The sequence below is a fragment of the Uloborus diversus genome, chromosome 5 (assembly GCF_026930045.1).
Source record: "Uloborus diversus isolate 005 chromosome 5, Udiv.v.3.1, whole genome shotgun sequence".
Classification (NCBI taxonomy): Eukaryota; Metazoa; Arthropoda; class Arachnida; order Araneae; family Uloboridae; genus Uloborus; species Uloborus diversus.
Window position 1 is genome coordinate 177,802,515 of NC_072735.1, and position 26,851 is coordinate 177,829,365.

The following is a 26,851-nucleotide window of genomic DNA, read 5'->3' on the forward strand; positions in this document are numbered from 1 at the left end:
TGGTGTTATTTATTTTATTGATATTTAAGTGATAACATGGAAAATATAGAAACAGTTTTCACATTAATAAGCAAAAAAAAAAAAAAGCAAAATATTCTATTCTGTTGCCTTGCTCATTTACATTTGCTCCCCTGTAGGGTGGGAAGGTAAATATTTTTTTAGGTATTTATCCAAAGGCAGGGTAAATCCCCTAGTAATTGCGCATTTTGAAAAAAATTTTAAGGTAGTATTAAAAGGTGACTATTTTCTTTTTTCTACATAAACCCTAAAATAAAAGATTAAAAATTTTAAATGAATTTTAAATGTTTATGTATATTATGTGTGCGTGTGTGTGTGATACAAAATACACCTGAACAATTGAACTAAGTGTGGAGAAAGGGCGGATCCAGAAAATGTTCAAGGAGAGGGCGATTGTTTTCACTCTTTACTCTTTAGAACTTCAATTTCTAAAAATTTTCGAAGGAGTGCATTGAACTCCTCGTTTACCTATCCCTAATATCATCCATCGTCTAAAATTGAGATTTCGGAACTTCAATTTCAAAAATATTCCTGTAGAAAGTTCGTGCCCCTATCCCCAGAGTAATAAGAGATGTACTACGATTGCGCTTTAAAGACTCGAATATAATGTAAAATTATAATGTAAAATTACGGTTTTGAAACTTCAGTATTGAAATATACATGAAGAAATTTCCCGTCTCTCGGCTCAAGGAGGGGGCGATCGCCCCTCCCTTGTATCCGTCCGTGGTGTGGAGGAAATTTCTGCATATGGAAGACATACAGAAAAGTATTAGTTGAATATAAATTTTTGAAATAAATACCCGGGTATTTACCCGGGGATATACCCTGGGTATTTACCCCTAAAAATATATACCCGGGTACTTTACATCACTAATTACAATTAATGAAGAAGTGCTTTTTTGCTACAGAAACAAGAAAAGAACACAACAGAGCTACAACCACGAAACAAAATTCGTTTTTATTTTAACGTATTTATAAAAGAATGAATTATACACATCTGAACTAATTCGTATTCACAAATAGGCTCAATGGTCCAAAGAAACCACAGTCCACAGAAAAGGAAGGTGCGTTGAGTGGTAGGGGAGGCAGACGACACCTACGAAGGAGACAATTCTCTACAAGTATCGACAAGTCGGTAGGTACGATGATCCTGGAATGCGGGAAAAACATAGATTGTACATATTCTTCGCCACATTGAACATGATTTAATATGAACAATGGGGGGTGTTTTTTCTCTGTCAAGAATACTACTTTTAGTCACCAAAATTGATAGAATAAGCAAAAAGAATAATAAGAAAAATAAATTTGAACTTACGACATTTTGAATTCAAATTATGTTTTTCCCAATCACTTGTGTGTGGGGGGTATGTGTGTAGGCATGTGTGTTTTTGTGTGGTTAGTTGTGTGTGTGGGCAGTTGTGTGTATGTGTGTTTGTTTCGGGGGGGGGGGGCAACGTGTATGTGTGGGTAGTTGTGTGTATGTGTAAAGGTAGGCAAGTAAGTGACGCAACCTGGAGACGGTTTTCGTTAGAGGAGCAGCGTCGTGCTGTAGAGGGAGGCGGGGGGGGGAGGAATAAAATCATAGGAATTCAAAACAGTCAAGTGAGAACAATAAGCAATCGTAATTGCTCAATAATAATGGAACCACATTTTTTTTTTATTTTCGCGACATTTAATTTTTAATTATTTTTTTAAAATGTCAGATTCCTAAAACAAACTGTTTCATCCTGGGATGTCACAAGTGGGGTGTGCGTGGTTGTCTTTTCTGGCAAGGCACAGTATTTAATTTCTAAATTTGATCTTGCCAAATATGAAGCTAAATAGCAAGGCACGCCCACAAACCAATACCGGTGACAACAAATTACTGTTTGTTACTCTAAGAAGAAAAAGTTTTTGTCTAAATTCAGTACAGTTGAGACAAATATTTTTAAAAAATATCAAAGTATTATGATGGTTGGAATAAATTGTTCATAGGAAAAATACATTCGAAATGACACTTGAAATAATTAACTTTTGCAAAAGGGAAATCAAGTGATTAAGGAAATGGAAAAAATTGAACCATAAAGCACATAAGCGCACGAAAATTCGATTCATCTCACTATTCAGTAATAAAAATATAATGTAGCAATCTTTCCGCTATTTTTATTTAATGATATTCTATTAGATTGTGCTTTTAAAGCAAAATAATTTTTACATATTTGATTGATTTTGGTACTGTATCATGGAAAAAGAAGTGTTCATTTAAAGTTAAAGTATATATCTAGAGAGTGAAACTGAAAACTCTTAAATTAAAATTATTTATTATTTTCAGCTAATACCGAAAATACCGTATTTTACTTCAGTGAAAACAGGTGTTATGGAAAGGTATTATGAAATCGTAAAATACCGGTATTCGGTATTGCAATCACTAGATTGGTATATTAACATTTGTTTAAAACAATTACATCCACCCAAGACAAAGCAAGCATTGTAATAAAAAGATATTTAACCACAGTAGCAGATCTTTCGCTCTTAAATGTTATTAATAAATTATTTCATAGATATCACCACTAATGCCCCTTTTTAAACCGTAACGTCTAGTGACGCCATCTATGCAATTACTAATTAACCAGAGTAGCTAATCGTATGTTACATTAATAAAGATTTTGGTCCAGAAATCGTCAAAACTGTTGAATTAATTTCATAACCTGTTAAAATTAATGCATCATAACCTGTTGGTATTTGTGTGCAACCTTGTAGTAAAAGTAGAAAAAACCCGACCTCTTTAGCAATTGTAATTTTAAGAAAAATTTAATAAAACCGGGGTAAGATAAAACTTCCAACAGTTTAAGATGCGTTCATTTTAACAGGTTAAAATAAATATTTTCAACAGTTGTAACCCTTTCTGGACCAGAATCATTATTATTGTGAAATACGATCAGCCACTCTGGTTAATTAGTTACTTCTCAGATGGCGCCACTAGACGTTACGTTTTAAAAAGTGGCATTAGTGGCGACCTGTATGAAATAATTTATTAACTAGAGCAAAAAAGATCAGTTACTGTCAGTGTCCCTGTGTTGGCTATTGAGAGAAAAGTTATAGATTCCCATGAAAATTCGTTCTTGCACGTCGGCTGGGTGCGGGCTGACGCGATTGACGTCATCGCCAATCGGCGATCGGCACGTGCCGAGTCGTAGTGCATAAGACACGTGCATGAAGATGAAAGGAGGTGGTGTTTGTAATGAGTGAGTGAGGGTGACTATCAAGTTGATAGATGGAGATAGTTTTTATTTTTAAACGATTCTGTTTTTATTTTATTATTCTGTAAATAGTTATGATTGAGTGTTCAAATAAACGACGAGTTTTTAAAAATTAAGTTTTTCTTTCAAAAACAACTGCTACATGGGTTTAGATCGTTGGGAAAGTTCAGGAAAGGAATTATTTTTCCAACACCCTGCACCTAATTTCGCACGCAAGACGGAGACTCGGCTCTGATACTTGGTGCGCGCGTGCGGCCGAAAAACTTACCCGTTCACTCTCCGAGACAGACGGTCTTGACCATGACCTCGGCCACACTGTAGGGGTCGCAGTTGGAGGAGGGTCGCCTGTCCTCCAGGTAGCCCTTTCCCTCCTCGGCCACGTGACGCGGGATGCGGATGCTGGCGCCGCGATTGGCCACCCCGGCGCTGAAGTCGTGGATGCTCGACGTCTCGTGGAAGCCCGTCAGGCGGCGCTCGTTGTCTTTGCCCTGCTTCGGGTCGTAGGCCGCGATGTGGCGCTCGTGGTGCTTGGAGAGACGCTCGATGGCCTTCTCGATTTCCCTGTGAAGGAGAGAGTCCATTTAGAAACAATGTAATTTTCCGACAAATGAGTTTTATTTTTATAAGAAGAAGAGCTAAATCGGATTGATATGTTACAGAAACATCAGCGATTCATAACCAGGTTCGTCCCCATAAATAAACTTTAAGTCTTTTACAAGGAGAATGGTCTTTAAAAGATTTCAGAAAAAAAATATTTTATTATGAGTTAATTTTTTAAATACTAAGAACCAACAGTACTTGCAAAGCACTTTTTACTGTAACTACCCTGCTCACGCTAAACTATTCAACACTAGCTCAAGTTTGCAAATGGAAGAACGTTTTCCGAGCAGGCGACCTTCCACGTCAACTAATAGGGGACTCATCAAATTTTCTGAAGCGACAGCGAGTCAAGACTTAGCAGCGAACTTTCAAAAAACCAGGAAATGTTCCAGGACCACAATCACCCTAAATGCTACAACAGAGCTGCCGCAATTCTCTCTCAGTGACATACAGATCACGTGACGATCATGTTTCTGTTTCAAACAACAAGTCATGGAAGAAAAGAGCTAGCGGTATTTTCGACAACGTCTATTTGTGGTCTAAGAGTCTGTGGTCTAATTCATTTTTAAAACAATCAATCGTGTTCGATTCGATCGATTGTGTTAATGATGAATATGCCCCTGAGGGATTATCAGAAGACCACAGAGAACTATATGCGTACCACAAGTTGTTTGTAATCTGAATCCATGACAGACCTTAAGGGAAACGGTACTCACTTGATACCATCATTCTCCCTCATGGCTTTCGTGCTGAAGTTGGTGTGCGCTCCAGCCCCGTTCCAGTCTCCCGGGATGGGCTTGGGATCGAAGGTCACCACCACTCCGAAGTCTTCGGCCACCCTCTGAAGGATGAACCTGGCCATCCAGAGGTCGTCCCCGATGGCCACGCCCTCCGAAGGTCCAACCTGGAACTCCCACTGGGCGGGCATCACCTCGGCATTGGTGCCCGAGATGGGGATGCCCGCGTACAGGCACGCCCTGTAGTGAGATTCCACGACGTCACGGCCGTACACCTTGTCTGCACCTACCCCGCAGTAGTAGGGTCCTAGTGGAAAAACGACATAATAACATATAAAAATATTTTTAAGTACATATAAACTTGTATGTTCTTAGACTCATAATGAACGAATGCATAAGACTACAAATAAAATTGTTAAGAACATGAAAATTTATTTTTGTTTTTCTGAAATTTTAAGAATTCATTACTATGGTTTGATTTTCGACCACTGGGCGAACACTATATTAAAAAAAAAGACAATGTAACTATAGTAGATCTTTCGCTTTAGTAAATAAGTTATTTCATAGATGTCGCCACTAATGTAACTGTTTAAAACAACGTCTAGTGGCGCCATCTGAGAAATAACTAATCAATCAGAGGAGCTCAGCGTATGTTACGTTGATATTAGGAACTGCAAACTATTATTCCAATTCAGAAGAGATTAAAATAACGTTTCACTCAATCAGAGTACGTTTCTCACACACAAAGTCGTGCAACTGACATTGAGCATTTATTTACAAGGGTAGTATGCAAAAATACAAAAACATAACAGAAATGCCCTTTTGTTTTTTGTTTCGGGTCAACTTACATCCTACAATAAAACCACCTGCCACATCTACCACTTTCTACCAAGTTACAAGAAGGCATGAACCATTTGCTTTGGTAGAACTCTAGTACTGAGCAACATATATTGATCGTTTACCAGGAGAAGGCAAGTTGGCTTTGCCTTCGTCACACGGTATCCGATGATTCTGTTCCGCTGCTTTCGGAAAATGAAAAGATGGATTGCACATGACACTGAAGGAAGACCCTCTCCTTCTCACCGCAAGATTCGGGACAATATGACAATATGTACAGAAGATACAGGGTGCCCTGAAAAAGACTGTTTTTAAAAATTTATCACAGGAAAACATTAAATGATAAAAAAAAACAATTCTTGCATAAAATTCATGTGGTAGGCGTAATTTTTTTCCCTCTGAGTTCTAAATTTTAGTTGAAAATTTTTGCAACAGATGGCGCTGCAGTTAGTAAGCCAATAAATTTATATATATATATATATAGAAAATGACATAATTTTTCGAAAATAATGAGCAAAAGAACAAAGCAATATTTTGAAACAATCGTCACTGTAATCCCATGTCGCAATCGGAGGAAAAATCGGTGAATTTCAATTCTTCTTTTTTGACATACCGGCTTACTATGTGCAGCGTCATCTTTCGAAAGATTTTTGAACTAAAATTTGGAACTCTGAGGGGGATAAATTTAGCGCCCACCACATGAATTTTCTGCAAGAATTTCTTTTTTATCATTAACCATTCTCCTGTTATAAATTTTTGAAAACAAGCAGTATTTTTAGGACACCCTGGTTGAATTCGAAAGAGACAACAAGTGCTGCTGCTTCTTCTGAATGTTGAACGCAGACGATGCCACAGAAATTCGTAAAAACACACAACATCAACATTCTACAACGATATCCCAGTTTTATGAGCATACGTTTAGAGCAGTAAAAGATCGTTCGGGCTCCTCATCATACTTCTAATAAAAAAATTTGTCCCCCTCACAAGTAACTTTTTGAAAGTTACCGACCACCACATGCCTCTATGTGTCTGTCTCATATCAGCGCCAAAGGTACTAGCGAAATCGCTTCAGTAAAAATAAAAAGTTACTACTTTTTTAACCACTCTCGTATCCCTGCATAGTATAAAATGAAGTCTCCAAAAAGTGTCTGTTTGTTTGAACGCACAAAACTCGAGAACTACCCGGTCAATTTCGCTGAAATGTTCACATTATCTTTCTTTTAGCACCGGAAAGGTTTGCAGACCAATTCAAAAAAAAAAAAAAAAAAATCGACAAGTAGTTCTTTTTTTATTCCAATTTAGGCCCAATTTTCACATAAATTCCCGAATATGGATGGGGGTGAAAAATTACTTGCACATATTAATATTACATATCGTTGGAAAGGGTAGAATTTTCCGCGTTCTACGCAATTTGTTTCAATGCTCAAACTTAATTGGCGGGAGTAATTTGCGTTTTTAGCTGGAAATTTTTCAGGCTTAGTTGAAATTTAAGCACTACATTTTTCATTACATCTATCAATAAAAAGTGAAGGAATTGTCCCACAGGTTCCATCTTAAAAATGTACTGTATAACATCAAGTGTGGATCGCAAGAAAATGTCAATTCTTGCCCATTTTCGTAAAACCTTCTCGGAGGAAGAAACCGATTTCATCGAAGCGAAGCTGACAAAAGCTACTTGCGTTTGCATCCAACTTTTTTTTTTTTTCTTTTGTAATCAAGTTTACTAGCGCAGCCAGAAATATCCTGAGAGAGTTTTTTTCTGATCAAAACAGCCCTTTCATATGAGAAACTAACTGTATTAGAATTTGCATTTATGTTAAAAGCAATGGCTCTGGGGGGGTGTATTCACGCCCCCCCCCCTCGCTGCGCCACTGTTTAGGTTCAATGTAAAAATTTGTATCAGACTGAAAAGAATTAAAAAAAAGACTAATAAATGTATGTGATACAGTAATTTTCATCACATATATTACGAATTTCTATAATAGGAACTTTAAAAAAGCTTTTGGAGTTAAATAAATTAGTATAATACTCCAAAAGTCGATGTAACTAACAAGCTCGATGTTTTTGTTAATTTGTTTAAGCAACCATGCATTGCACTTTTGGCGACCCACAATATCGCCAAGCCCCATCACCATAACAGACTCAATCAACAGGCCCGGGGGGGGGGGGGAATCTGTAAAAGTTGTTTCTCAGTCAATGCTGTTAGACCGGGATCTGAAGGGGGTTGAGCATGCATGGAAAGGCTGACGCAATATTATTTCTGATTATTGTTACAGGCACGATGGTGATTATGAAACCACATGTCGTCGCCCCCCTGGGTGGTCGACAACCCCGGGGGAGGGGGAAAGCAGTGGGGGGAGTCGTTTGCTAAAACGCTCAAAACTCGCGAACTATTTGAGATAAAACACTGAAAAAAGTGGCAATCGATGCAACAAAACAAGTGCTTCATAAAAGCTAAATATAATTATGGACCTATCTTTGTTGGTTTCTGAGTAAAATTCCATTTTTCGCAAACAAGCAAAATTTTTGAATAAATTGCGCAAAACAAACTTTTTTTGACCAAAATAAATTCCAAATCAAAATTGTTTGATTATTTTTTCAAATGAAGTCCAAAATATCATTATTCAGTTTGTTAAAATCATTTAAGTACTGTTAACGCGTTGAAAAACAAAATGACAGTAGCAAGTTTGAACACGATTTGCATTATAGTTCAGGGTCTGAAGGGGTATTTTGAGCATGCATGGAAGACCTGACGTAAAATTATTTCTGATTAATGTCACAGGCACTATTGTGATTATGAAACCTCATGTCTTCGCCCCCCTGGATGGTCGACAACCCCGGGGGAGGGGGGAAGGCAGTGGGGGGAGCCGTTTGCTAAAACACTCATAACTCGCGAACTATTTGAAACAAAACACTGAAAAAAGTGGCAATCGACGCAACAAAACAAGGGCTTCATAAAAGCTAAATATGACTATGATCATATCTTTGTTAATTTCTGAGTAAAATTCTATTTTTCGCAAACAAGCAAAAAATTTGAATAAAATACGCATTTTTTTTTTTCAAATTATCAAAATTATTTAACTGTTTAAGGAACCAATAAAATCTGAAATATCACTATCCAGTTTGTTTAAAATTACTTAAATATTATCAAAGCATTGAAAAGTGAAATAAAAGCAAGCTCAAAAAGCATTTGAGGTAATTCACAAAAGGAAAAAAAAAAAAAAAACAAGTTTGCGGAATGTACCTTGAAGACTCGACATAAACCAAAGTAAATTTTGTGGCTCTCCTGTTTTGGTGGTTTTATTTCGTAATATTATCAAAACAATGTCCCAGTTAAGTAATTACTTAACCTTTAACGCATTATATCTGCTTAGTATATGTCACAATGGGACTTTTTTAAAAATTAAAACATGCAAGTTTGCAAGTACGAAGTAATTACGGAAAGGATAAATGATCAGGATAACCCTTTTGCAGATTTTACACCTGAGTTATGAAACATAGTGAGCGAGGCTATTGCCACATAAGCAGCATGAAAATTTCAGTGGAACGTTCAAGAAAATGTGAATAGTCTCTTATCCAGAGAAGTCCTGCAATGGCAATGTCTTCAATAGCCACAGCAAAACAGCAAAAGAAAACCAAAAAAACATTTAACCTGGGAAACGTTAGCTCAAAAGTGACGTTAGTACATCTAAAAATCATTCCCATACAATAAGCCCAATGCTAGGTTAGGTTCATCAGAATGGCTCACTGAAGCAAAGCGTGAGGTCCGATTTCGTGAATGTAATTGAAAATGATACTTCTTGCAGCAAAACTCTGGAAGAAGCACCCTATTTTAAGAACAAAGTTCAAGTTATCGATAGAATGAATGACTCTGCTCCATAATGTCCCAAACTACTTTCAAATGTAGCAAAGATTTTGCAGGTCTCCAAATGAAAAATAATAAAATTTTCTCTCCAGTTGTCAAACTACACGAGTGGACCTTAAACACGATCGTTACATCTCACTGTCGTTTTCATAACTTGAAAACCAGAAGTTCCGGAAAGTACATTACAATAATTTCTTGTCATTTCCATCAGAAATAAATATAATATCAGCTCTTTACCATGCTCCTGCAATTTTTTCCAACATGTGCTAAGAAGTATTGCTCAATACTGTACTATTGAATCAATTCCCCTGTACCTTAGCAGTGCCTTTAGATGTAACCAAGTTTGGGTTTCACTTGAATGAAAATAAATCAATAAAGCCCCACACCTTATGATGCAGCCAGTGTTACCAGATAGTTTAATTCCACCCTGCGCAGGAAAAAGCTGTAAATAATCTTGTAATTGTTTTATTAATAATTCATCTTGCTGTAAATACTGTGCTTTTAAGGCTAAAGCAAAAACCCATAAACTACAAAATACTCAGAAGAGAACGATTCAATAGAACAATTACAAGTCAACAAAAAAGAGTATGATCCAGCTTTCAGAATTTCTGATATATTAATGCTTTATGTATGCATATTGATATTCTACAATTACTTTTTAATGCGCATTATTTTACTAATTTTATTTAATTAGTTTTCTTAGAACTCTAGTGTATAATTTTATATTCGTTTTCATAAAAGCTCAAGCTTCTCATTTTTTATATTGATTTAGTACATATTATTTTTTGTTTCATTGTTCTTTGTTGAGTAAATTATAAAAAGCAATATCCGCAAAACAGTACCCGCAATACTCTTTTGTGCAAATTGAAAACACAAATTAATAGAAATAAATTAAAATTATATTTGAATTGAAACTACTCTGGGCCTGGTTCCCTAGTCCTCTCAAATTTAAAGCAGTATGTAACAAAATTAAAGCCATAGTTAAATACTTTGCAATTAGAATAAGTTTGTAAACTGAAGAATGAATAGTTCGTCATAAGGATAATAAGGCTATTTTTTTCTCCTTAGCATACTGCGGTTTTGTTCAATGCGCTAACTTAGGCAAGTGCTTGCATTTTCTATTTCGCTTTTTAACGCTCACGTTGGTAATAATTAAGTAGTTTTAAACAAACTGAATAATGACATTTCAGGTTTTATTGATTCCCTAAACGGTTAAATAATTTTAAAAAAGAACTTATCTTCGACAAAAAAAAGCTTTTTGTATTTTATTCAAAATTTTTGCATGGCTGCTAAAAAAGGAATTTTAATTAAAAACCAACAAAGATAAGACCAAAAACATATTTAGGTTTTTCAAGTCCTTGTTCTGTTGCATCTTTTGCCACTTTTTTCAGTGTTTTATTTCAAATAGTTCACGAGTTATGAGTGTTTTAGCAAACGGCTCCCCCCACTGCTTTCCCCCCTCCCCCGGGGTTGTCAACCATCCAGGGAGGGGGCGAAGACATGTGGTTTCATATTCACTATAGTGCCTGTGACATTAATCAGAAATAGTTTTGCGTCAAGTCTTCCATGCATATTAAAAATACCCCTTCAGATCCTGAACTATAATGCAAATCGTGTTCGAGCTTGCTACTGTCATTTTGTTTTTCAACGCGTTAACAGTACTTAAATGATTTGAACAAACTGAATAATGATATTTTGGACATTATTTGAAAAAAAAAATCAAGCAATTTTGATTCGGAATTTATTTTGGTCAAAAAAGTTTGTTTTGCGCATTTTATTCAAAAATTTTGCTTGTTTGCGAAAAATGGAATTTTACTCAGAAACCAACAAAGATAGGTCCATAATTATATTTAGCTTTTATGAAGCACTTGTTTTGTTGCGTCGATTGCCACTTTTTTCAGTGTTTTATCTCAAATAGTTCGCGAGTTATGAGTGTTTTAGAAAACGGTTCCTCCACTGCTTTCCCCCCTCCCCCAGGGTTGTCGACCACCCAGAGGGGCGACGACATGTGGTTTCATAATCACCATCGTGCCTGTAACAATAATCAGAAATAATATTGCGTCAGCCTTTCCATGTATGCTCAACCCCCTTCAGATCCTGGACTATGTTTCGAAGCAGGGAAAACTATTTGCCCTCGTCGCACTATTTATTCATGTTGTAGTCTCGATTATTGTTGAAGCAAAAAGATGGTGTGATTTTTTTTTTTTTTTTTTTTGATGAATAGAATTAAACGGATGTCTGGAATTAGCTGCACTTCAGGGAGAGAAAAGTAATGAGGGGAGGGGGTCGCAACGAAAATCGAATTATAATAATTAATGGAATTAAAGGAGGGAATGACACATGTTGCTTTTTTGACAATTTATTTTCATTTGTACATTCAAATTTATTTTTATCTAGTTTTCAAATTTTAATTAATTTTATTTACAGCTGCTTTTACACGTGTTGTACCTGCGCCTCACCCCTTTTTTGACAGAAATTATTCCGCTCCCCTCCAATAAACTAACGTATATTAATGCTTTTCTGGTGATTTTATAGAATTTATTTGAAGCTTGAGACAACTGAGAGAGAGATAAGCTGTTGCTAGAAAATTGATGTTGACATGGGGGGGGGGGATAAACTCGTCTGGACGAACTTCCTTTTAAAATAACGACTGTAAGAAAGGTACAGTCAATTCGATAGCCAAATTTTATTCATAATAATTCTGAATAAAAGCAACGATCAGCAAAAAACCGAAATCGTGAAACGAACCCTTTACGCGATCGCAAAATCAAAAGTTTTTCAAACCGCACAATTCGATCGTAAGCACGTTTATTTCAGCAATGGGGTAGTTTCCAAAAATTTAAAAGTATTTTTTCTGAAAGAGCATATTTTAGTAGGATCTGACCATTTTTAAATAATTTCCTTAAATTTAATATTTTAAAAAAATACTTAAATCGGTGCGTTTCATTGTTTATATTTCTGCCGAAGACATCAGAGATGATGAAATGCCATTCACAGAGCAAAATATTTAATTCGCATCTTTACTCATGTGTATTGGCAACGATAGGGTTGATAGCAAGCGCAGTATTTAATTCGCTTCTTGATTGTCATAACGTGGAAACGCTGTAGAAAGATGCGCCAAAATGCATCATTTGTGACGTCATCAAGACCACGCCTTGTTTGAAAAATTGGACATTTAAAAAAATCAATTAAAAAATAACTGTTGGGAAAATGCAAGTATTTTCAGGACCCATTTTAAACCCCATTAACTAATGACTTATTTGGCGGTTTAGATCTGCATGTTATTCATCAGAAATCAATCCTATTCAGAGCCGTCTGTTTACACAGATTGCGCTTACAGAATAGATACGAAAGAGAGCTTGGCGGGGGGGGGGAGAATTTTTTCCAAACGAATAAAACAAGCCGCTTCAGTGCTGGCTCATATTGTCATTGTGATCCTAGCGCTAAAATAAAAATTAAGTATAAATAAATAAAATAAAACTAAATTCTTGATTTTTCGAAAAACTGCTTGATTTTTCCCGCGAGATTACAACTGGAAGCCAAAGTTATTCCTGCATTTTGTCAGCAAACTGAAATGATTTCTTCATCTAAAAATTGCAAACATGATGGAAATTGTGATAGTTTAGATTCAGAAGTAATTCCAAGATGGATGTAGAAAATCCAAGGAGTTCCAAGTACCTTGGAAACGGATTTTTTCCCCTCTCTAGTAGTTTTCCAGAAGTCTGTACTACTTCGCAAAGTAAAGAACATTTATGATGCTAAATGGAATAGATTTTTCGGTTCTATTATTTTTTTTTAATGTAAGAAAAGGCCTTAAAAATTAAAAAAAAAAAGTCAAAATCGGTACATTTTTAAGCGACTCCGACTGAGAAGCCCTGATAATTTTAATTAGCTTCAAGAATTTAAAAGCAGTTTTAATTTAAAACTAGCGGTACCGCACAGCTTTGCCCGTAGTAGAAAATTAAAAGGTCATTTGGTTAGCGTGCATATTTACAAAAAATAGATGATGAATTTTTCGCCAATTTACTAGGTTCATTTGCTCGCCCACGCTATTGTAATTTGCTCGTCCATGTTATGGTAATTTGTTCTCCCGCGTTATGATAATTTGCTAGTCCACATTATGATAATTTGCTCGGTAAAATGTTTTTAAAATTGGCATAGAGGGAAAAAAAATCGAATTTTCGAAAAATCACTTCGAGGTGCACACCCCCAAGCTACAAACTGATTCCGTGCCAAATTTCATGAAAATCGGCCGAATGGTCTAGGCGCTATGCGCGTCAAAGACATCCAGACAGAAATCCAGACATTCGGCTTTGTTATTAGTAACTAGTGGTATCCGCACGGCTTTGCCCTTAATAGAAAATTAAAACGTCTTTTGGTTCGCCTGTATATTTACAAAAAATGTATAGTGAATTTTCTCGCCAATTGGCTTGTGCCTAATGTTACGGTTCCAAGTTATGATAATTTCGTAATTTACTCGTCCATCTTATGATAATTTTGTTTTTAAAATTGGAGTAGAAAAAGAACCACATCGAATTTTCGAAACGTCGCTTCGAGGTGCACACCCCATGCTACAAGCTAACTTTGTGCCGAATTTCATGAAAATCGGCTGAACGGTCTAGGCGCGTCACAGAGATCCGGACAGAGAGAGATCCTGACAGGCAGAGATACTTTCAGCTTTATTATTAGTAAGCGAAGATAAAGAAGATGAGAGCAACAAGTTTGGAATTTCGGTCAATGATACTGAGCAGGACACTCACCTTGGGGTCCTGGGAATCCGTTCTTCGGCCAACCGAAGGGGTGTTTATCACAGTCCAGAAGGGTATATTCTTGTTCGATGCCGAACCAGGGTTTCTCATCCTTCACCTTGTCCATCAGTTCGACGCAAGTGCGGCGTTTGTTCGATTCTGCATCGACAAAAAAAGATGTGGTTACTTTGAAAATTGCAACTACTTCACTAAGAATACGAATGTACTCAAATCATTATGTTAATATGTTGACTTTTCGGAATGGCCGTTTCAGTTATACTTGTAGAATGCATGAAATGTGGAAGTCTTCACGTCTCTTTAATCAATTAGTGTGAGCGAAAGTAGTGAACAGCAGCGTAACTAGGGGTTGGCAGGAGTGGCTTTAGCCAAGGGGGCGGCATTTCGACCGTTTTTTTTTTAATCAAATAATTTGAAAAAGCTTTAAAAAAATGTATAAAAAAATTTAAAAAATTAATTTGAATTTTGACATCTTAAATTCAAATTATGTTTTTCGCAATCACGAGTGTGTGAATGTAGGCGTGTGTGTTCGTGTGTGGGGGTATGTGTGTTTGTGTGTAGGGGTATGTGTATGTGTGTGTAGGCATATGTGTTTGTGTCTCTGTGCAGGCATGAATGTGTGGGTAGTTTTGTGTCTGTTTTTGTGTGTGTATGTGTAGGTGTCTGTATGTATGTGTGTGTGTATGTGTGTTTGTATGTGTGTTTGTGTGTGTGTTTGTGTGTGTGTTGTTGTGTATGTATGCGCGTGTGTGTAGGACATGAATGCAACCTGGAGACGGCTTTCACTATATTAGCAGCATCGTGAGGAGCCAGTCGACGCTGATAGTGCGGAGGGTGGCAGTGGGAAAATAAAATCAAAGGACATCAAAACAGTCAAATAAAAGCAATAAGCAATCGTGATTGCTCAAAAAAAAAAACCTCGCAAGAAAAAGAACTAGAGGGGGTATATATATATAAAATATATATAAACACATATACAACATCTAGTGAGAAAGAACATTGGGCATCATTGAAAACAATTTTAAAAAAGAAAATAAGAAAAAAAATTACAATGTTACTCCTATTTGTCGAATCAATTAATCAAAATGTCCCCCCCCCCTCTCCAAAAAAAAATTTTTTGAGGTCACAATGACCTCCGGCGATTTCCCATGTGGGCGACCCTGAGGGGGTTGGCGCAATTTTTTAGTTCGCCAGGGGCGCTAGACCCCATAGTTACGCTATTGATAGTGAAACGAAAAAAAACCGTTTTCATACTTTTCTACAACACTGTAATATTTATTGTAAGCCGGCAAGGGTAGTTCAAATCATCTCTTCTATAACATTTACTATAGCTTCCATGTTTGGTGAATATTGGAACAATTCCATTGAAATATAAAACGTTCATCCACGAGACATTCTTGGTTGTCAAGAAAATACAAAAGTACGACTAAATTGGCAGTTATTGCTTATTTTTTTCTTTCTAACTCACGCTCAATGCGAATATTCGGGAAAATATGAAAATTACAATGCCAAACAAATGGCGTCAAGCAGATAGAACGCATAGTATCAAAATGATGTATCTGAGGTCAGCTCGTACTTTCATGAGTCATATTTCTCATTGAATCTGCTGATGCACTCGCGTGGCGTAAGATTCGCACAGTCAAATTCGTTTGAACCTTGCTTCTTTATTTTAAAACTAGTTTCCAGAAATCGTTAGAAACTACTACTTTTTTTGTATTTCACTATTCACTACTCTTTTTCTAAAAAAAATAGTTCGCTCTACAAAGTACTAAAAAAAGAAGCAACTACAGTAGCGTCGTTACAAGTAGAGTGCTACTGGTTGTTATTCATAACATTGCCATGTTACTCTATATTGTTTTTGTGCAAAGTGTAACGAACATTTGCTGTTGACAAAATGTTTATGTTTTTTGTTACAAATGAGGCAAAATTTGTAACTGATTAGCATTTATGTTTGTGTACTATGCATTCTTCTTTTTTTTTTTTTTTTAAGCACTTTCATTTTACTTGGCCTGATTGACACGGAGAAATCTGAGGCCTGGTTTTGCTTATATGTCTGCAACTAGACCACTTAGAGACTTCGGGATTTCACTGAATGATTTGCTTAATCTGAAGGTGCATCTTAGAGCTGAAAATTAAAATTCTAAAATAAAATAATTATTTCAGTTAGGATGGAAAACAGCAAATTTCATGTAATTTCCCTATTAAATGTTTATATATAAAACCCATTGTTACAAATAATGAAAATTTTGAATCAAGGCTTTTCTGAAGTTAGCATGAAATGAGCGAGCATAAATCCTAGAGAGGAACAAGGATTCAATATTAGTGCCAACTGCTTAAAGTTTTATACATGTATCTAGGTTTTTTCCCTTTTAGTAACGAGCATTTATATGAAAAAATAAGGTGACGTTTCGTGAGGGTAAAATTATTCTATTTCTGAAATACACTGACACTAAAAAGATTAAAATAACAGATTTTTTTTTTAAAATACCAACACTTTTCATAGTGCACTCAAAAGGACAAAATAATTTTTCTGGGTCAGAAAGAGCAATTTAAGAATTCCTGTAGTTTTCGAAAATTTCAAGAAAATGACACAACAAAGAAAAGTGCGGTTCTAGTCATTTCAAACCAAACTTTCCTAATAAGAAAAATATGCATGTTTCAACATTCAAAGTTATGATTGAAAGCTAGATAATGATAAAAGAGAAATTATCTTCATGACTTGAGCCGCACTTTTCTTTGTTTGTGGTGTCATTTTCTTGGAATTTTCGAAAACTACAGGAATTCTTGTATTGTCCTTCCTGACCCAGAAAAATTATTTTGTCCTTTTGAGTGCATTATGAAAAGTGCTTGGCATTTTTTTTTTTTTTTTTAAATCAGTTATTTTATATTTGAATGAAGTTCCTCATGAACCCACTTGCTCATATTTATCAGAGCGTTTAAAACCGATGAACCATGCAATTTGTTAGGTTGGAGTCTCTGAGGGCGCCAACAGTCATCTGTCTACAGCAAAATAGACTTACCAGTGGGCTTGTGGTTGTATTTGTAAGTCTCGCAGAGCACCAATTTGTTGTTGCCAACTCGGAATGGATCGTTGTAGAGAGCCACAGGATGCAGGTAGATGTCAGAATTCGAACCCTCTGCCTGATACGTGCTGGAACCGTCGAAATTCCAGATGGGCAACTCTAGAAGAACAAAAAACGGTCGCATTATAAAACATGAAGTTTCAAGATAGGGTAACGACCCCTGTAATTGGCACTTAGGGAGTTTGTCCTTAAACTTATTTCTGTTTTCATTACTTAGAAAAAAAAAATATTCACTTACAAATATTTTTGCATTAAAGAATGCACATCTGTGCACCTATTTAGTTTACTAAAAGCAAAAATATTTGAAAAGATACTTTTATAAAAATATATGTATAAAAAGTGACCAAAATCAACAGTAATTGGCACCTGATACCCCAGTGTATGACACCGTGTGATCCAGTGATTGGCACATGTTAATAGAACTGGAAAATCACTTTATTTTTCACTTTTAGATTACATACAAATTTTATCATCATAAGAAACATTATTAATATTAATTTAAAGTAGGTAATTTTACATAAATTAATGCTAAATCACACATTTTGACGTTGAAAAAGTATTTCAGAGAAATAAAAATAAAGTTGGAGTTTTACATGGGGAAAAAAATATCGAGATTATTGCTGTTTTATCAGTTGGTATTCAGTTTTGATTTTACAAATTATAGCTGTTTCCACAGAAAAAGGAACATTAACTCGATGATTCTAAGGGACCATAAAAAGTGAAACGATTCTTTACATTCGCAATATCTTTTTTTTTTTTTTTTTTTAATTTCTCTTAAAAATTTAGCAGTAGATTCCGTAGAATTCAAATCAAAAGTAGAACCTGTATAATATTGTTGCTGCAAAAGTATCAGAAATCAAACTAGTGACACATTGCACAACACATTATTGACTATAAGCACATGTGCCAATTACTGGGGACCAGCGAAACTGAAGAACCCATAAATGACATTAATCATAACTTGAAAAATCCAAAAAGGGACAAAAATATACTTCTACCCACTCAAAGTAACACCTTTCTAGTAAACAAAACTTGAAACAACCAAAATGCAAAATATATTTCAAGTTAGATTTTAATGCATGCCCCCTTAAGCCAGAGAAGAAGCTTTTCCAACAAAAATGGCTAATTTGACAGAAGCCACAATTGTTTCTCGTTTCTAGCCACTGCTACCATTTAGTAACATGAATGGAAGTTATAATCGGTAAAGTAAATGTACATTCAAGTTGGTATATAGCCTTCTACTTTTAAAGTTTTGGATATAAATTTTATTTTGAGACATTTTTGTTGGAAGTGCCAATCAGTGGTGACATGCCAATTACTGGGCTGTTACTCTATATTCATGGGGGGGAAAAAAATAAATTAGAAAAGCTTTTAACTTGTTTCAGGGTTAGAAGGAATGCTTTTGCTATGCGGAAAAAGTTCTTTTAGGAGCTACAAGGTAAAACAATAAGCAGATTTTATGGTGAGAATTTTCAAGTTGCATCAAAATTTAAATAATTGGAAGTGCAATTCCAGGATGCTTTTAAATCGTAGCAGAAAGCGAAAATGCCATGCTACTGCTGCTGCTACAAGTTGCTTCAACATTTGGATTGTAATAACAGCAGCTTTAAACCCCTCGTGATAAAATTATGTCTCGGAGACGTTATTCTGAATGGCACTCCACCTGAATGATGTCTCTGATACATCAATGAGTCTCCAAATGGTACATGAAACGAATGGCGTTTCGGAGACATCAAAGAGTAAGGGCTCATGAAATGAATGACATCTTGCAGATTCTGAAATGGCAGATAAAATAAATAACTTTTGGGAGACATCAAAGTTTGCAATGGTGCATTAGTGTACAATAAATAACATTTTTAACCTGCATAATATGATTAAACAAAAAAAAAAGGCTTTTTTTCAGAGAAAATCCAATTTTTCGAATTTTTCACTATACGAATGAGCTCCGGTCCCAATTGATTCGGATAATTGGGGTCCTACTGTTTATTTATTTATTTAGAAGCTACTGTTTCGTTAGCCAAGACCTTACACCAATTTGCGCATGCGTCAGGTCTAATCTGATTTTATCAAAATAGGGAAGGAAATCCGAAAGTAAAAGATGCAAAATGACGTGTTCAGCAGTTCTTCCAAAGTACTGTCTGACCACGGATTGTATGGAAAGACAAACATCCGTTTTACAGCCGGAAATGGACGAATCTATTATTTTTTACCGATCTCAGCTTTTTAAGAAGCAGAGTCTCATTCAAATGAGCGGAATACGCGCATCAAATTTGTACTTTTCCCCCTTATTCACATAGATTCCTCTTATCTGGACGTTTGAAAATTCCAAGCAATCCATGGTTGGACAGTAGCATCGAAAAAGACAGAGATAGCTAATGCGAGCGGAAAGTGCCCATCCTCAATCTATTGCCCCTTTTTAAAATGGAATCTATCCCGAGTGCTAGTCTTTGCTTTCGAGAACGGACAGTAAACAGTTTCACATACATACTGTCCATCTCTGAGAAGTTGAGCTATGGCCTTAAGCAAGCCCATTTCTTTCAAGGGAGAGCAATCAGTAAGAAGAGGACGTGTTAGGCGCAGGGAGCTCAACTTGCCAGAGCCGGACAGTAGAGGACTGCTTGCCAAGCGCCTTGCCTCCTGGCACACACAGGAAAGATTTACAACACAAGACAAGGAAATAACACCCAGGGCACCGGCGGGCATCGAACCCACGACCTCCGGCTTAGAAGACGAAGCTTCTACCACAGAGCCACGGAGGCCCCTGGAGTTCTACTGTACCGTCAAATATTTTTCAGTGCAAGCTACAGTCACAGTGAAGCTTACCTTCGGCTGTTTTAGGTACCAAGTTCACGGTCCTGGTTTTGGCTCGCAACTGTTCTCCGGTTCCGTCGATCCACACGTACATCACCTGGATCTGGTCGTCGGGCTGGGGTAGGCTCAAGTATTTCTGAGTCGTCTGCTTGTTCAACAGGCAGTTAGAAGACATGGTGGAGTTAGCCATTTCGCGCAGCGTTACCTGCAAATGAATTCCAATTAGATGGCAATACCGAAACCTGAAATTCCAAAACACAGACTAGAGCTACAGTCTCTCTAGCCTGGTCTCAATTTCAGTATGCTTGAAAAATTTAAGCTCATATTGTTGGGTTCTCAATTTTATAAACTGCGTACAGGTTGATTTGCAAAGTTTCTAAAAGCGTTGCAAGAACGGAAAAATTAGAAGCACTAACAGAATCATTTAGAAGCTGACAGAAAGAAGATAGAAAGTCAAATTTCGAGTTTTTAATTTTTTGTTTTGCGGATAAAACAGCAAACTCTCAAGCGAATGGCATGGATTAAACAGTAAATCAATCGGCAAAATGGTTTAGTTCAGTCGTTCCCAACCTTTTTGATCCCATCGTCCCCCTCTAGACGTTGACGGAACCTATCGCCCCTCGCCCCCTTTCTCCCTTAAAAAAAAACATAAGTTGGCGCCAGTGAATATCGATATTATTGAAAAAAATACTTACTTTTAATATTTATTAATTTTACTTATATTATTACACAAATAACAAAGACATTTTATCTAACCACCTTTAAAATTTAAAAAGAATTAATTAATTAATAAAAATGTAATTAATAAAATTTTAATTAATAATTAAATTTTAATTATTAATTAATTAAATTTCAATTACTTAATAAAAAAAACCTCCCTCCACACACATTTTTTTTCCAAAACGAACAGTAGGTATTTAAAGAGAAATACTTAACCAAGATCATTGACGTATTTTCAAAAACAAACGTACATTTTTCATGAAATTCTTTTCTTTTTTCAATTGGAATCTGGGAGATATAAAAACACTGACACTTTTCCGTTAAAAAGGAAAAACACTAAGATTTTTTCCTTTTTAATGGAGAAGGATTCACAAGCTCATTTTATCGTTTTGTCATAAAAAAAATATATGACGCGTATGGCTGCAAAACTAAGCAACTCAAAAAAAAAAGGGGGGGGGAGGGATATATTTTTACTTTTCATTTCCGTTATGGTTTATATTCAAAATTTTCACAATGATAACAGCTCTCTAAACCTGAAAATTACGACCGGGTTTGGCTCAGCATAAAAACTTGAAGAAATTCGTCAGAGGAATTCGGAAAAGAAAAGCTAAAAGTAAAACTCTGAACAGGAAAATCACAAGAAAACTGGGAACTCTCATCCTCAGATAAAGAGGGTGATTACAGGCTTAATTTCATCGGGCCACAGTGGCATGGTTTTTACAACGGAGGATAAAGAGGAATGGGGTTGTTTCCTTCAGTCAAAAGTAGTACTTTTTGTCACTGAAATTGATAGAATAAGCAAAAGAAATTACATGGACCCAGAAAATACTTTCATTTTCTCAACAGTTGTTTTTTAATTAATTTTTTAAAATGTCCGATTTTTGAAACAAGGCGTGGTCTTGATGACGTCAAAAATGATGCACTTTGCCGCATCTTTCTCCTGCGATTCCACGATATGATAACCAAGAAGCGAATTAAAATTGCGCTCTACGCTTGCTATCAACCACATCGTTGCCAATACATCTGAGTAAAGATGCGAATTAAATATTTTGCTCTGTGAATGGTAACACAGAATGGCATTTCATCATTTGTGATGCCAGCGGACAGAAGCATAAAACATTAAAAGCGCGCCGATTTGAATTATTTTTTTAAAATATTAAACTTAAACAAATTATTTTAAAAATGGCCAGATCCTATGTTTTGAAGCATGCTCTTTCAGAAAAAAATACTTTTAAAATTTTGGAAACGACCCCATTGGAAGTTAGTTGTTGGTGGTAACAAAGAAGTCAACTCATTGCATCTACTTCTTAAAAGTTACGGAAAATTTTCTGAAAAGTTTGAGAAATGTTGTTGTTGTACAATGGAAAGGGCTCATACTAATGAAAAGATGACTGCTTTCCGTCGGCAATTTGTAAGACAATAACCAGGCATATAAAGATACACTCATTTTAAAACTTTTATCAAAACAAATATCTGTGGCTCAAACTTCATATAACAGTATTTCTCTTTCAAATAGTAAATAAGTCTTTCTTTGGCTCTAATTAGTTATACAGTGATTTTTAACAGGGAGTACAATCTTGGGCAAAAGTAAACAAAACGAAAGGGTAAGGGTAACACACTCCCAAATAAAAAACAAATTTAAAAAAATTAAAAATTAATTTGAATTTTGACATCTGAAATTCAAATTATATTTTTCGCAATCACGTGTGTGTGTGTGTATGTAGGCGTGTGTGTTTGTGTCTGTGTGCGGGTATGAGTGTGTGGGTAGTTGTGTGTATGAGTGTTTGTGGTGAGGGGGGGGATGTGTATGTGTTGTGTGTGTGTGTATGTAGGCGTGTGTGTTTGTGTCTGTGTGCAGGTATGAGTGTGTGGGTAGTTGTGTGTATGAGTGTTTGTGGTGGGGGGGGGGATGTGTATGTGTTGTGTCTGTGTGCAGGCATGAGTGTGTGGGTAGTTGTGTGTGTATGTATAGGTGTCTGTATGTATGTGTGTAGGCGTATGTATGTGTTTGTGTGTACGTGCGTTTATGTATGCGTGTAAGTGTAGGATATTGACGCAACCTGGAGATGGCTTTCGTTAGAGGAGCAGCATCGTGAGGAGCCGGTCGACGGTGATGCTGCGGAGGGTGCTGGCGGGAAAATAAAATGATAGCACATTAAAACAGTCAAATGAAAGCAATAAGCAATCGTGATTGCTCAAAAGAGAAATAACACTTGTATAATGATAAGTGATAACTGTTATGATAAAATGATAACTGTTTAAAAATAAAATCAAGCGTACTCTAGATTTGTAAAAAAGGTTAGTACAGCTTAGAAATGGGAATAGTAGCAAAATCAGTGGGAAAAGATGAAAAAGTGATCCAAAGTAGCCCGTATGCACCAGTAAGGAAATATAATTTTACTCAATGGTTTTGATGCTGATAAATTTATCGTTGTTCTTTTATTTAGACATATAGAAATTTAAATTCTTCAGATTTTGTTCGATAGATCTTAACAAAAGAGTAAATTTCACAAAATTAATCATTTTTGCGAAATTTAATACTAACTTCGTCTAAACTCTAGAGATCCTCCTGAATTCTGAAGAAACTCTTCGAGTTATTCATCGGTGCCAAATTTTCTAAGAGGCATCATAAACCCAGAATTGCTTAATACACAACACAAGGCTATTTTAACAAGCTCCCCCCCTCTTTTTTCATTTCTTTCTTTATAGTTTTTGATTTTGAATAAAAAATGAAACTTAATGACGATTTTTCAAATTCAAGCATAACGAACGCGACTAACTTGGTGGTGAAAACGCCTTGGCATCATTTCGCATTTAATTTCTTTTCACACAAACAAAAATATAGCTAAGGGTCTTTAAAAAACATCCAAACGCTGCTGTAAAAAGGTTTACGGGTAAAGCATACAAACACGGTGACGTCTGGAAATGTATTTTTAGAATAAAAAGGAGGAACTGTTGTTAAATATCTCAAAATTTTCACGGAAGTTTATTATTTTCGTTTCGGAAATTCTAAATAGCATTTTCTTTCTCTTTTTCTTTCTCTCCACACAAATGTGTTCACACAAAATCGACATATTCGTAATAGTTCATTCAGACAACCATTTTAACTTGTGTAACTTTCGGGAACCTGTGCAAGCTGGGGGAGGGGGATATGATAACAAGGAACACTTGGTTTTGAAAATGTTTCGTTCAAGTAATCAAAACAAACAATCACTTATTCGCAACTCCAACGAACTATAGGGGGCACTGCAGTCACTGTCTAATGGCCGACTTGAAAACTAAAACAAACGCATGTGGTAACGAAGAAAATGCTAAAAGTGTTGTGATTTTTGTTCGTATGTATGATATTTTTCGCTTTATTCTTTGTAAATTAATTTTCAAAGTTTTGTGGATATTCTGGCCCACGTAGAAAGAAATGAGAATTCAAGAAGCATTACTAAACTTCAAAGATTAATGCAAACTACGTAGTTCGTAGTTCTAAGCAGCCATTTCCACGATGTTGAATTCGATATTTATCAATTCTTGATAAAACTAAATAATAATTGTGGCCTGACAAGAACAACAATTAATGCTAGAAAATTCAATATGACATTACAAATTATTATTGAAAGAAGATGATACTTCTTTGCCTTGCTTGGCTAGCGCTTATTGTTTTGCATTTGTTGCTGAGTTATTTCTCTCGAATTCCCGAATCGGTTAATTTAAAATTTTTCTGTTTCGATTTTTCTAATTTCTGAGTTACGATTTAATTATGTCAAGTTATGCAAATCATCTACAGAATTCTTACGGATATATGGTGGTAGTTTTCTTTTCAGTTGATTGACCATTATTTCTTTTTACTTATCGAATTCTGTAATCTTACTACCATTTTATTCCACTCATGATAAAAATTAAAAATGGTTTAACTAAAAACGCGAAATCTCGCCAAGGCTACTTTGCTCGCACAATACTAAAACTATAACCCTAAACAAATTTGGCGAAACCTTTCAGCTGAGAATAAAAGGAATAAAGTAAATTCTTTCTCGGTGAAAGATTTTGCATTCTGTTCTACGATAATATATTCAAGAAATTATTTTGCATACCGTCCATTCCAACTAAATGCTGCAGTAAAATATGGTTAGTTAAATTAATTTAAGATTAAAAAAAACTCATATTCTTACAAATTCATACAAAACAATAAAATTTTTTGCCTTGTATAACGTTATCCAAGATTGTTAATCCATTTTTCGCTTTCACTATTTTCAATCAACTCATATTTTAGAAGGAAATAAGGAAAACTAACATTATTTTGAGAAGCTCGAGAATACTACTAAGGGACGAATTAATTTCTGTAGCTGAAAGCAAACTAAGACTCATCGATTGCGTTAATAAATACTCAGAACAAACTGCCTGTGTTTACGTCAACAGACACACGTGGAACGCAACGTGGCAATGTTTTAGTTTCATCGGCAGTTTTGTAAATCACCGCAAGGTAGCGTATTCAAGCGCTGGAGTTCCGAATCTGCTTGAGAAACGTCGACAAAATTAATACTGCTGATATTAAAATTTAATTTCTGAACAAACCAAGCTTTTAAACAAGACTAAAAATTATTTTTTAAAATAAAAAATTTTAAAAAACCCCGACTGGGTCGCAATGTAGAATCAAAAGAAACTGAAAATCCTTTTGAAAGCCTTACGGTGTTGAAAATCAATTATACAAGTATTTTATTTGTTAACAAATAGAAACTGGCAACAGATAAAAATTTTTAATCATTGCTTTTAATTTCCTTGTCGGCCAACAATGAATTCGGTTACCAATCGCAGAATAAAGGCTTTGCCGTATTTTAAATCTGCTTTAAAAAGTAAAATAATAATTATTCTATACTAGCAAAAATACCCGGCGTTGCCTGGGTCAGTAATAATTATTAGAAAAAATCGTTACTTGCTTTTGTTTTCTGTTTTAAGTGAAAGAATTTAAAACACATCTTTTTGACGTGATTAAAAATCGAGTTTCTTCCTTACCCATAAAACTAAAATAGCAATAAGTATAAAGAACAAAGTAGTATTGATTTAGAACCGAAAGCACTATATTTAAGCATATGCAAATTTAAAAAAACATGAAATTAATCTTCTCATGTTTAAAAAGATTAATCTGTTGATACTTTTTTTTTAACACGGAGTCTAAAACCTTCTCTGTATGGCTAATGAAGTACGAAGTGATTAAAAAAAAAGTAGCTGCGCTCGTAATCCCCTTATACTTGCTTTAGTTATTTCGGGAGATTTCAATCATTGTGGCTCTTGGTGCGATTTTACCGAATTTGCGAAAGTCGTTTCGGGGTACCTTCGATGATGCTCCCCCATTCTTTCCTTACTTTGTAAAACGATATGATATTAATTTTCGTTACAGAGATATCGTCGCCAGATGCTGAGATATTTTTGGTCACCATAAAATGGCGCTAAACAGTTTCATCCGAAATGTTACCAAAATAAGTAATAAAATTTGGTGATTGTTTGAAATTGTGCAAAAAGGAAAATTAATGGAAGTTTTTGTGCTGTTTATGGATTTGCCTAATTTAGTTGCTGGATTATTTAACACAGTAAAAAAAGTCTTTTGAAAATTCTTTGATTGGCGATATTTTGTTTACATGGTGAAAGCTGAGAAACATTATGACGTAGTCTTCGGCTTCAAAAACAGCAACGTTGAAAAAACTGCCAAATGCATCAGCTACGGAAATCTTTCTGCAAAAATTTTGGCGATCTGCTGGTTGTTTGGATAATGAGTAAGTGTTCAATCAGCATAAATAATAATAAAAACCATTAATTACATTAAAGTTCCGTTTAAATGGAAAATCATCAGCCAAATCATGTATTATTTGCCAATCTTGTGCAAAAAACTTACTTCAAGATTTGACTTGAGAAAAGCCTTGAACAATCACGAAAAGCAAAGAAAGTCAACAATACAACAATTGTCGCTATCGACAGGGAGTTGAGATGATACACTAAATACTGTATTGAGTTGAGGAAAGCCTTCGAACATGGATCTAAAAAGCTCATAACTCGTTTTTTATTCTACTTAGAAATTTCGAACAGGTGCCATCTTCAGCAGAAAAATCAGAGCTTTCGATGGACATATAATGTAAATATGTGCAAGTATTTTTTCATCCCAATATTAGAGAATTTATACAAAAATTGTGTT

General features: G+C 35.4%; 1 protein-coding gene across 1 annotated transcript in view; it reads right to left on the reverse strand.

Moving 5' to 3' along the window:
• Nucleotides 1–957: 957 nt before the first annotated feature.
• Nucleotides 958–26,851, reverse strand: part of LOC129223394 (glutamine synthetase-like) — a 68,512-nt gene continuing 42,618 nt past the window's right edge. Inside the window, exons 4-9 of the mRNA XM_054857986.1 lie at nt 19,969–20,161; nt 17,083–17,244; nt 14,057–14,203; nt 4,574–4,901; nt 3,526–3,818; nt 958–1,168 (exon numbers count right to left, since the gene is read on the reverse strand). Coding sequence (XP_054713961.1) covers nt 3,530–3,818; nt 4,574–4,901; nt 14,057–14,203; nt 17,083–17,244; nt 19,969–20,161 — 1,119 coding nt within the window. The 3' untranslated portion in view covers nt 958–1,168; nt 3,526–3,529. The remainder of the gene's footprint in view (nt 1,169–3,525; nt 3,819–4,573; nt 4,902–14,056; nt 14,204–17,082; nt 17,245–19,968; nt 20,162–26,851) is intronic.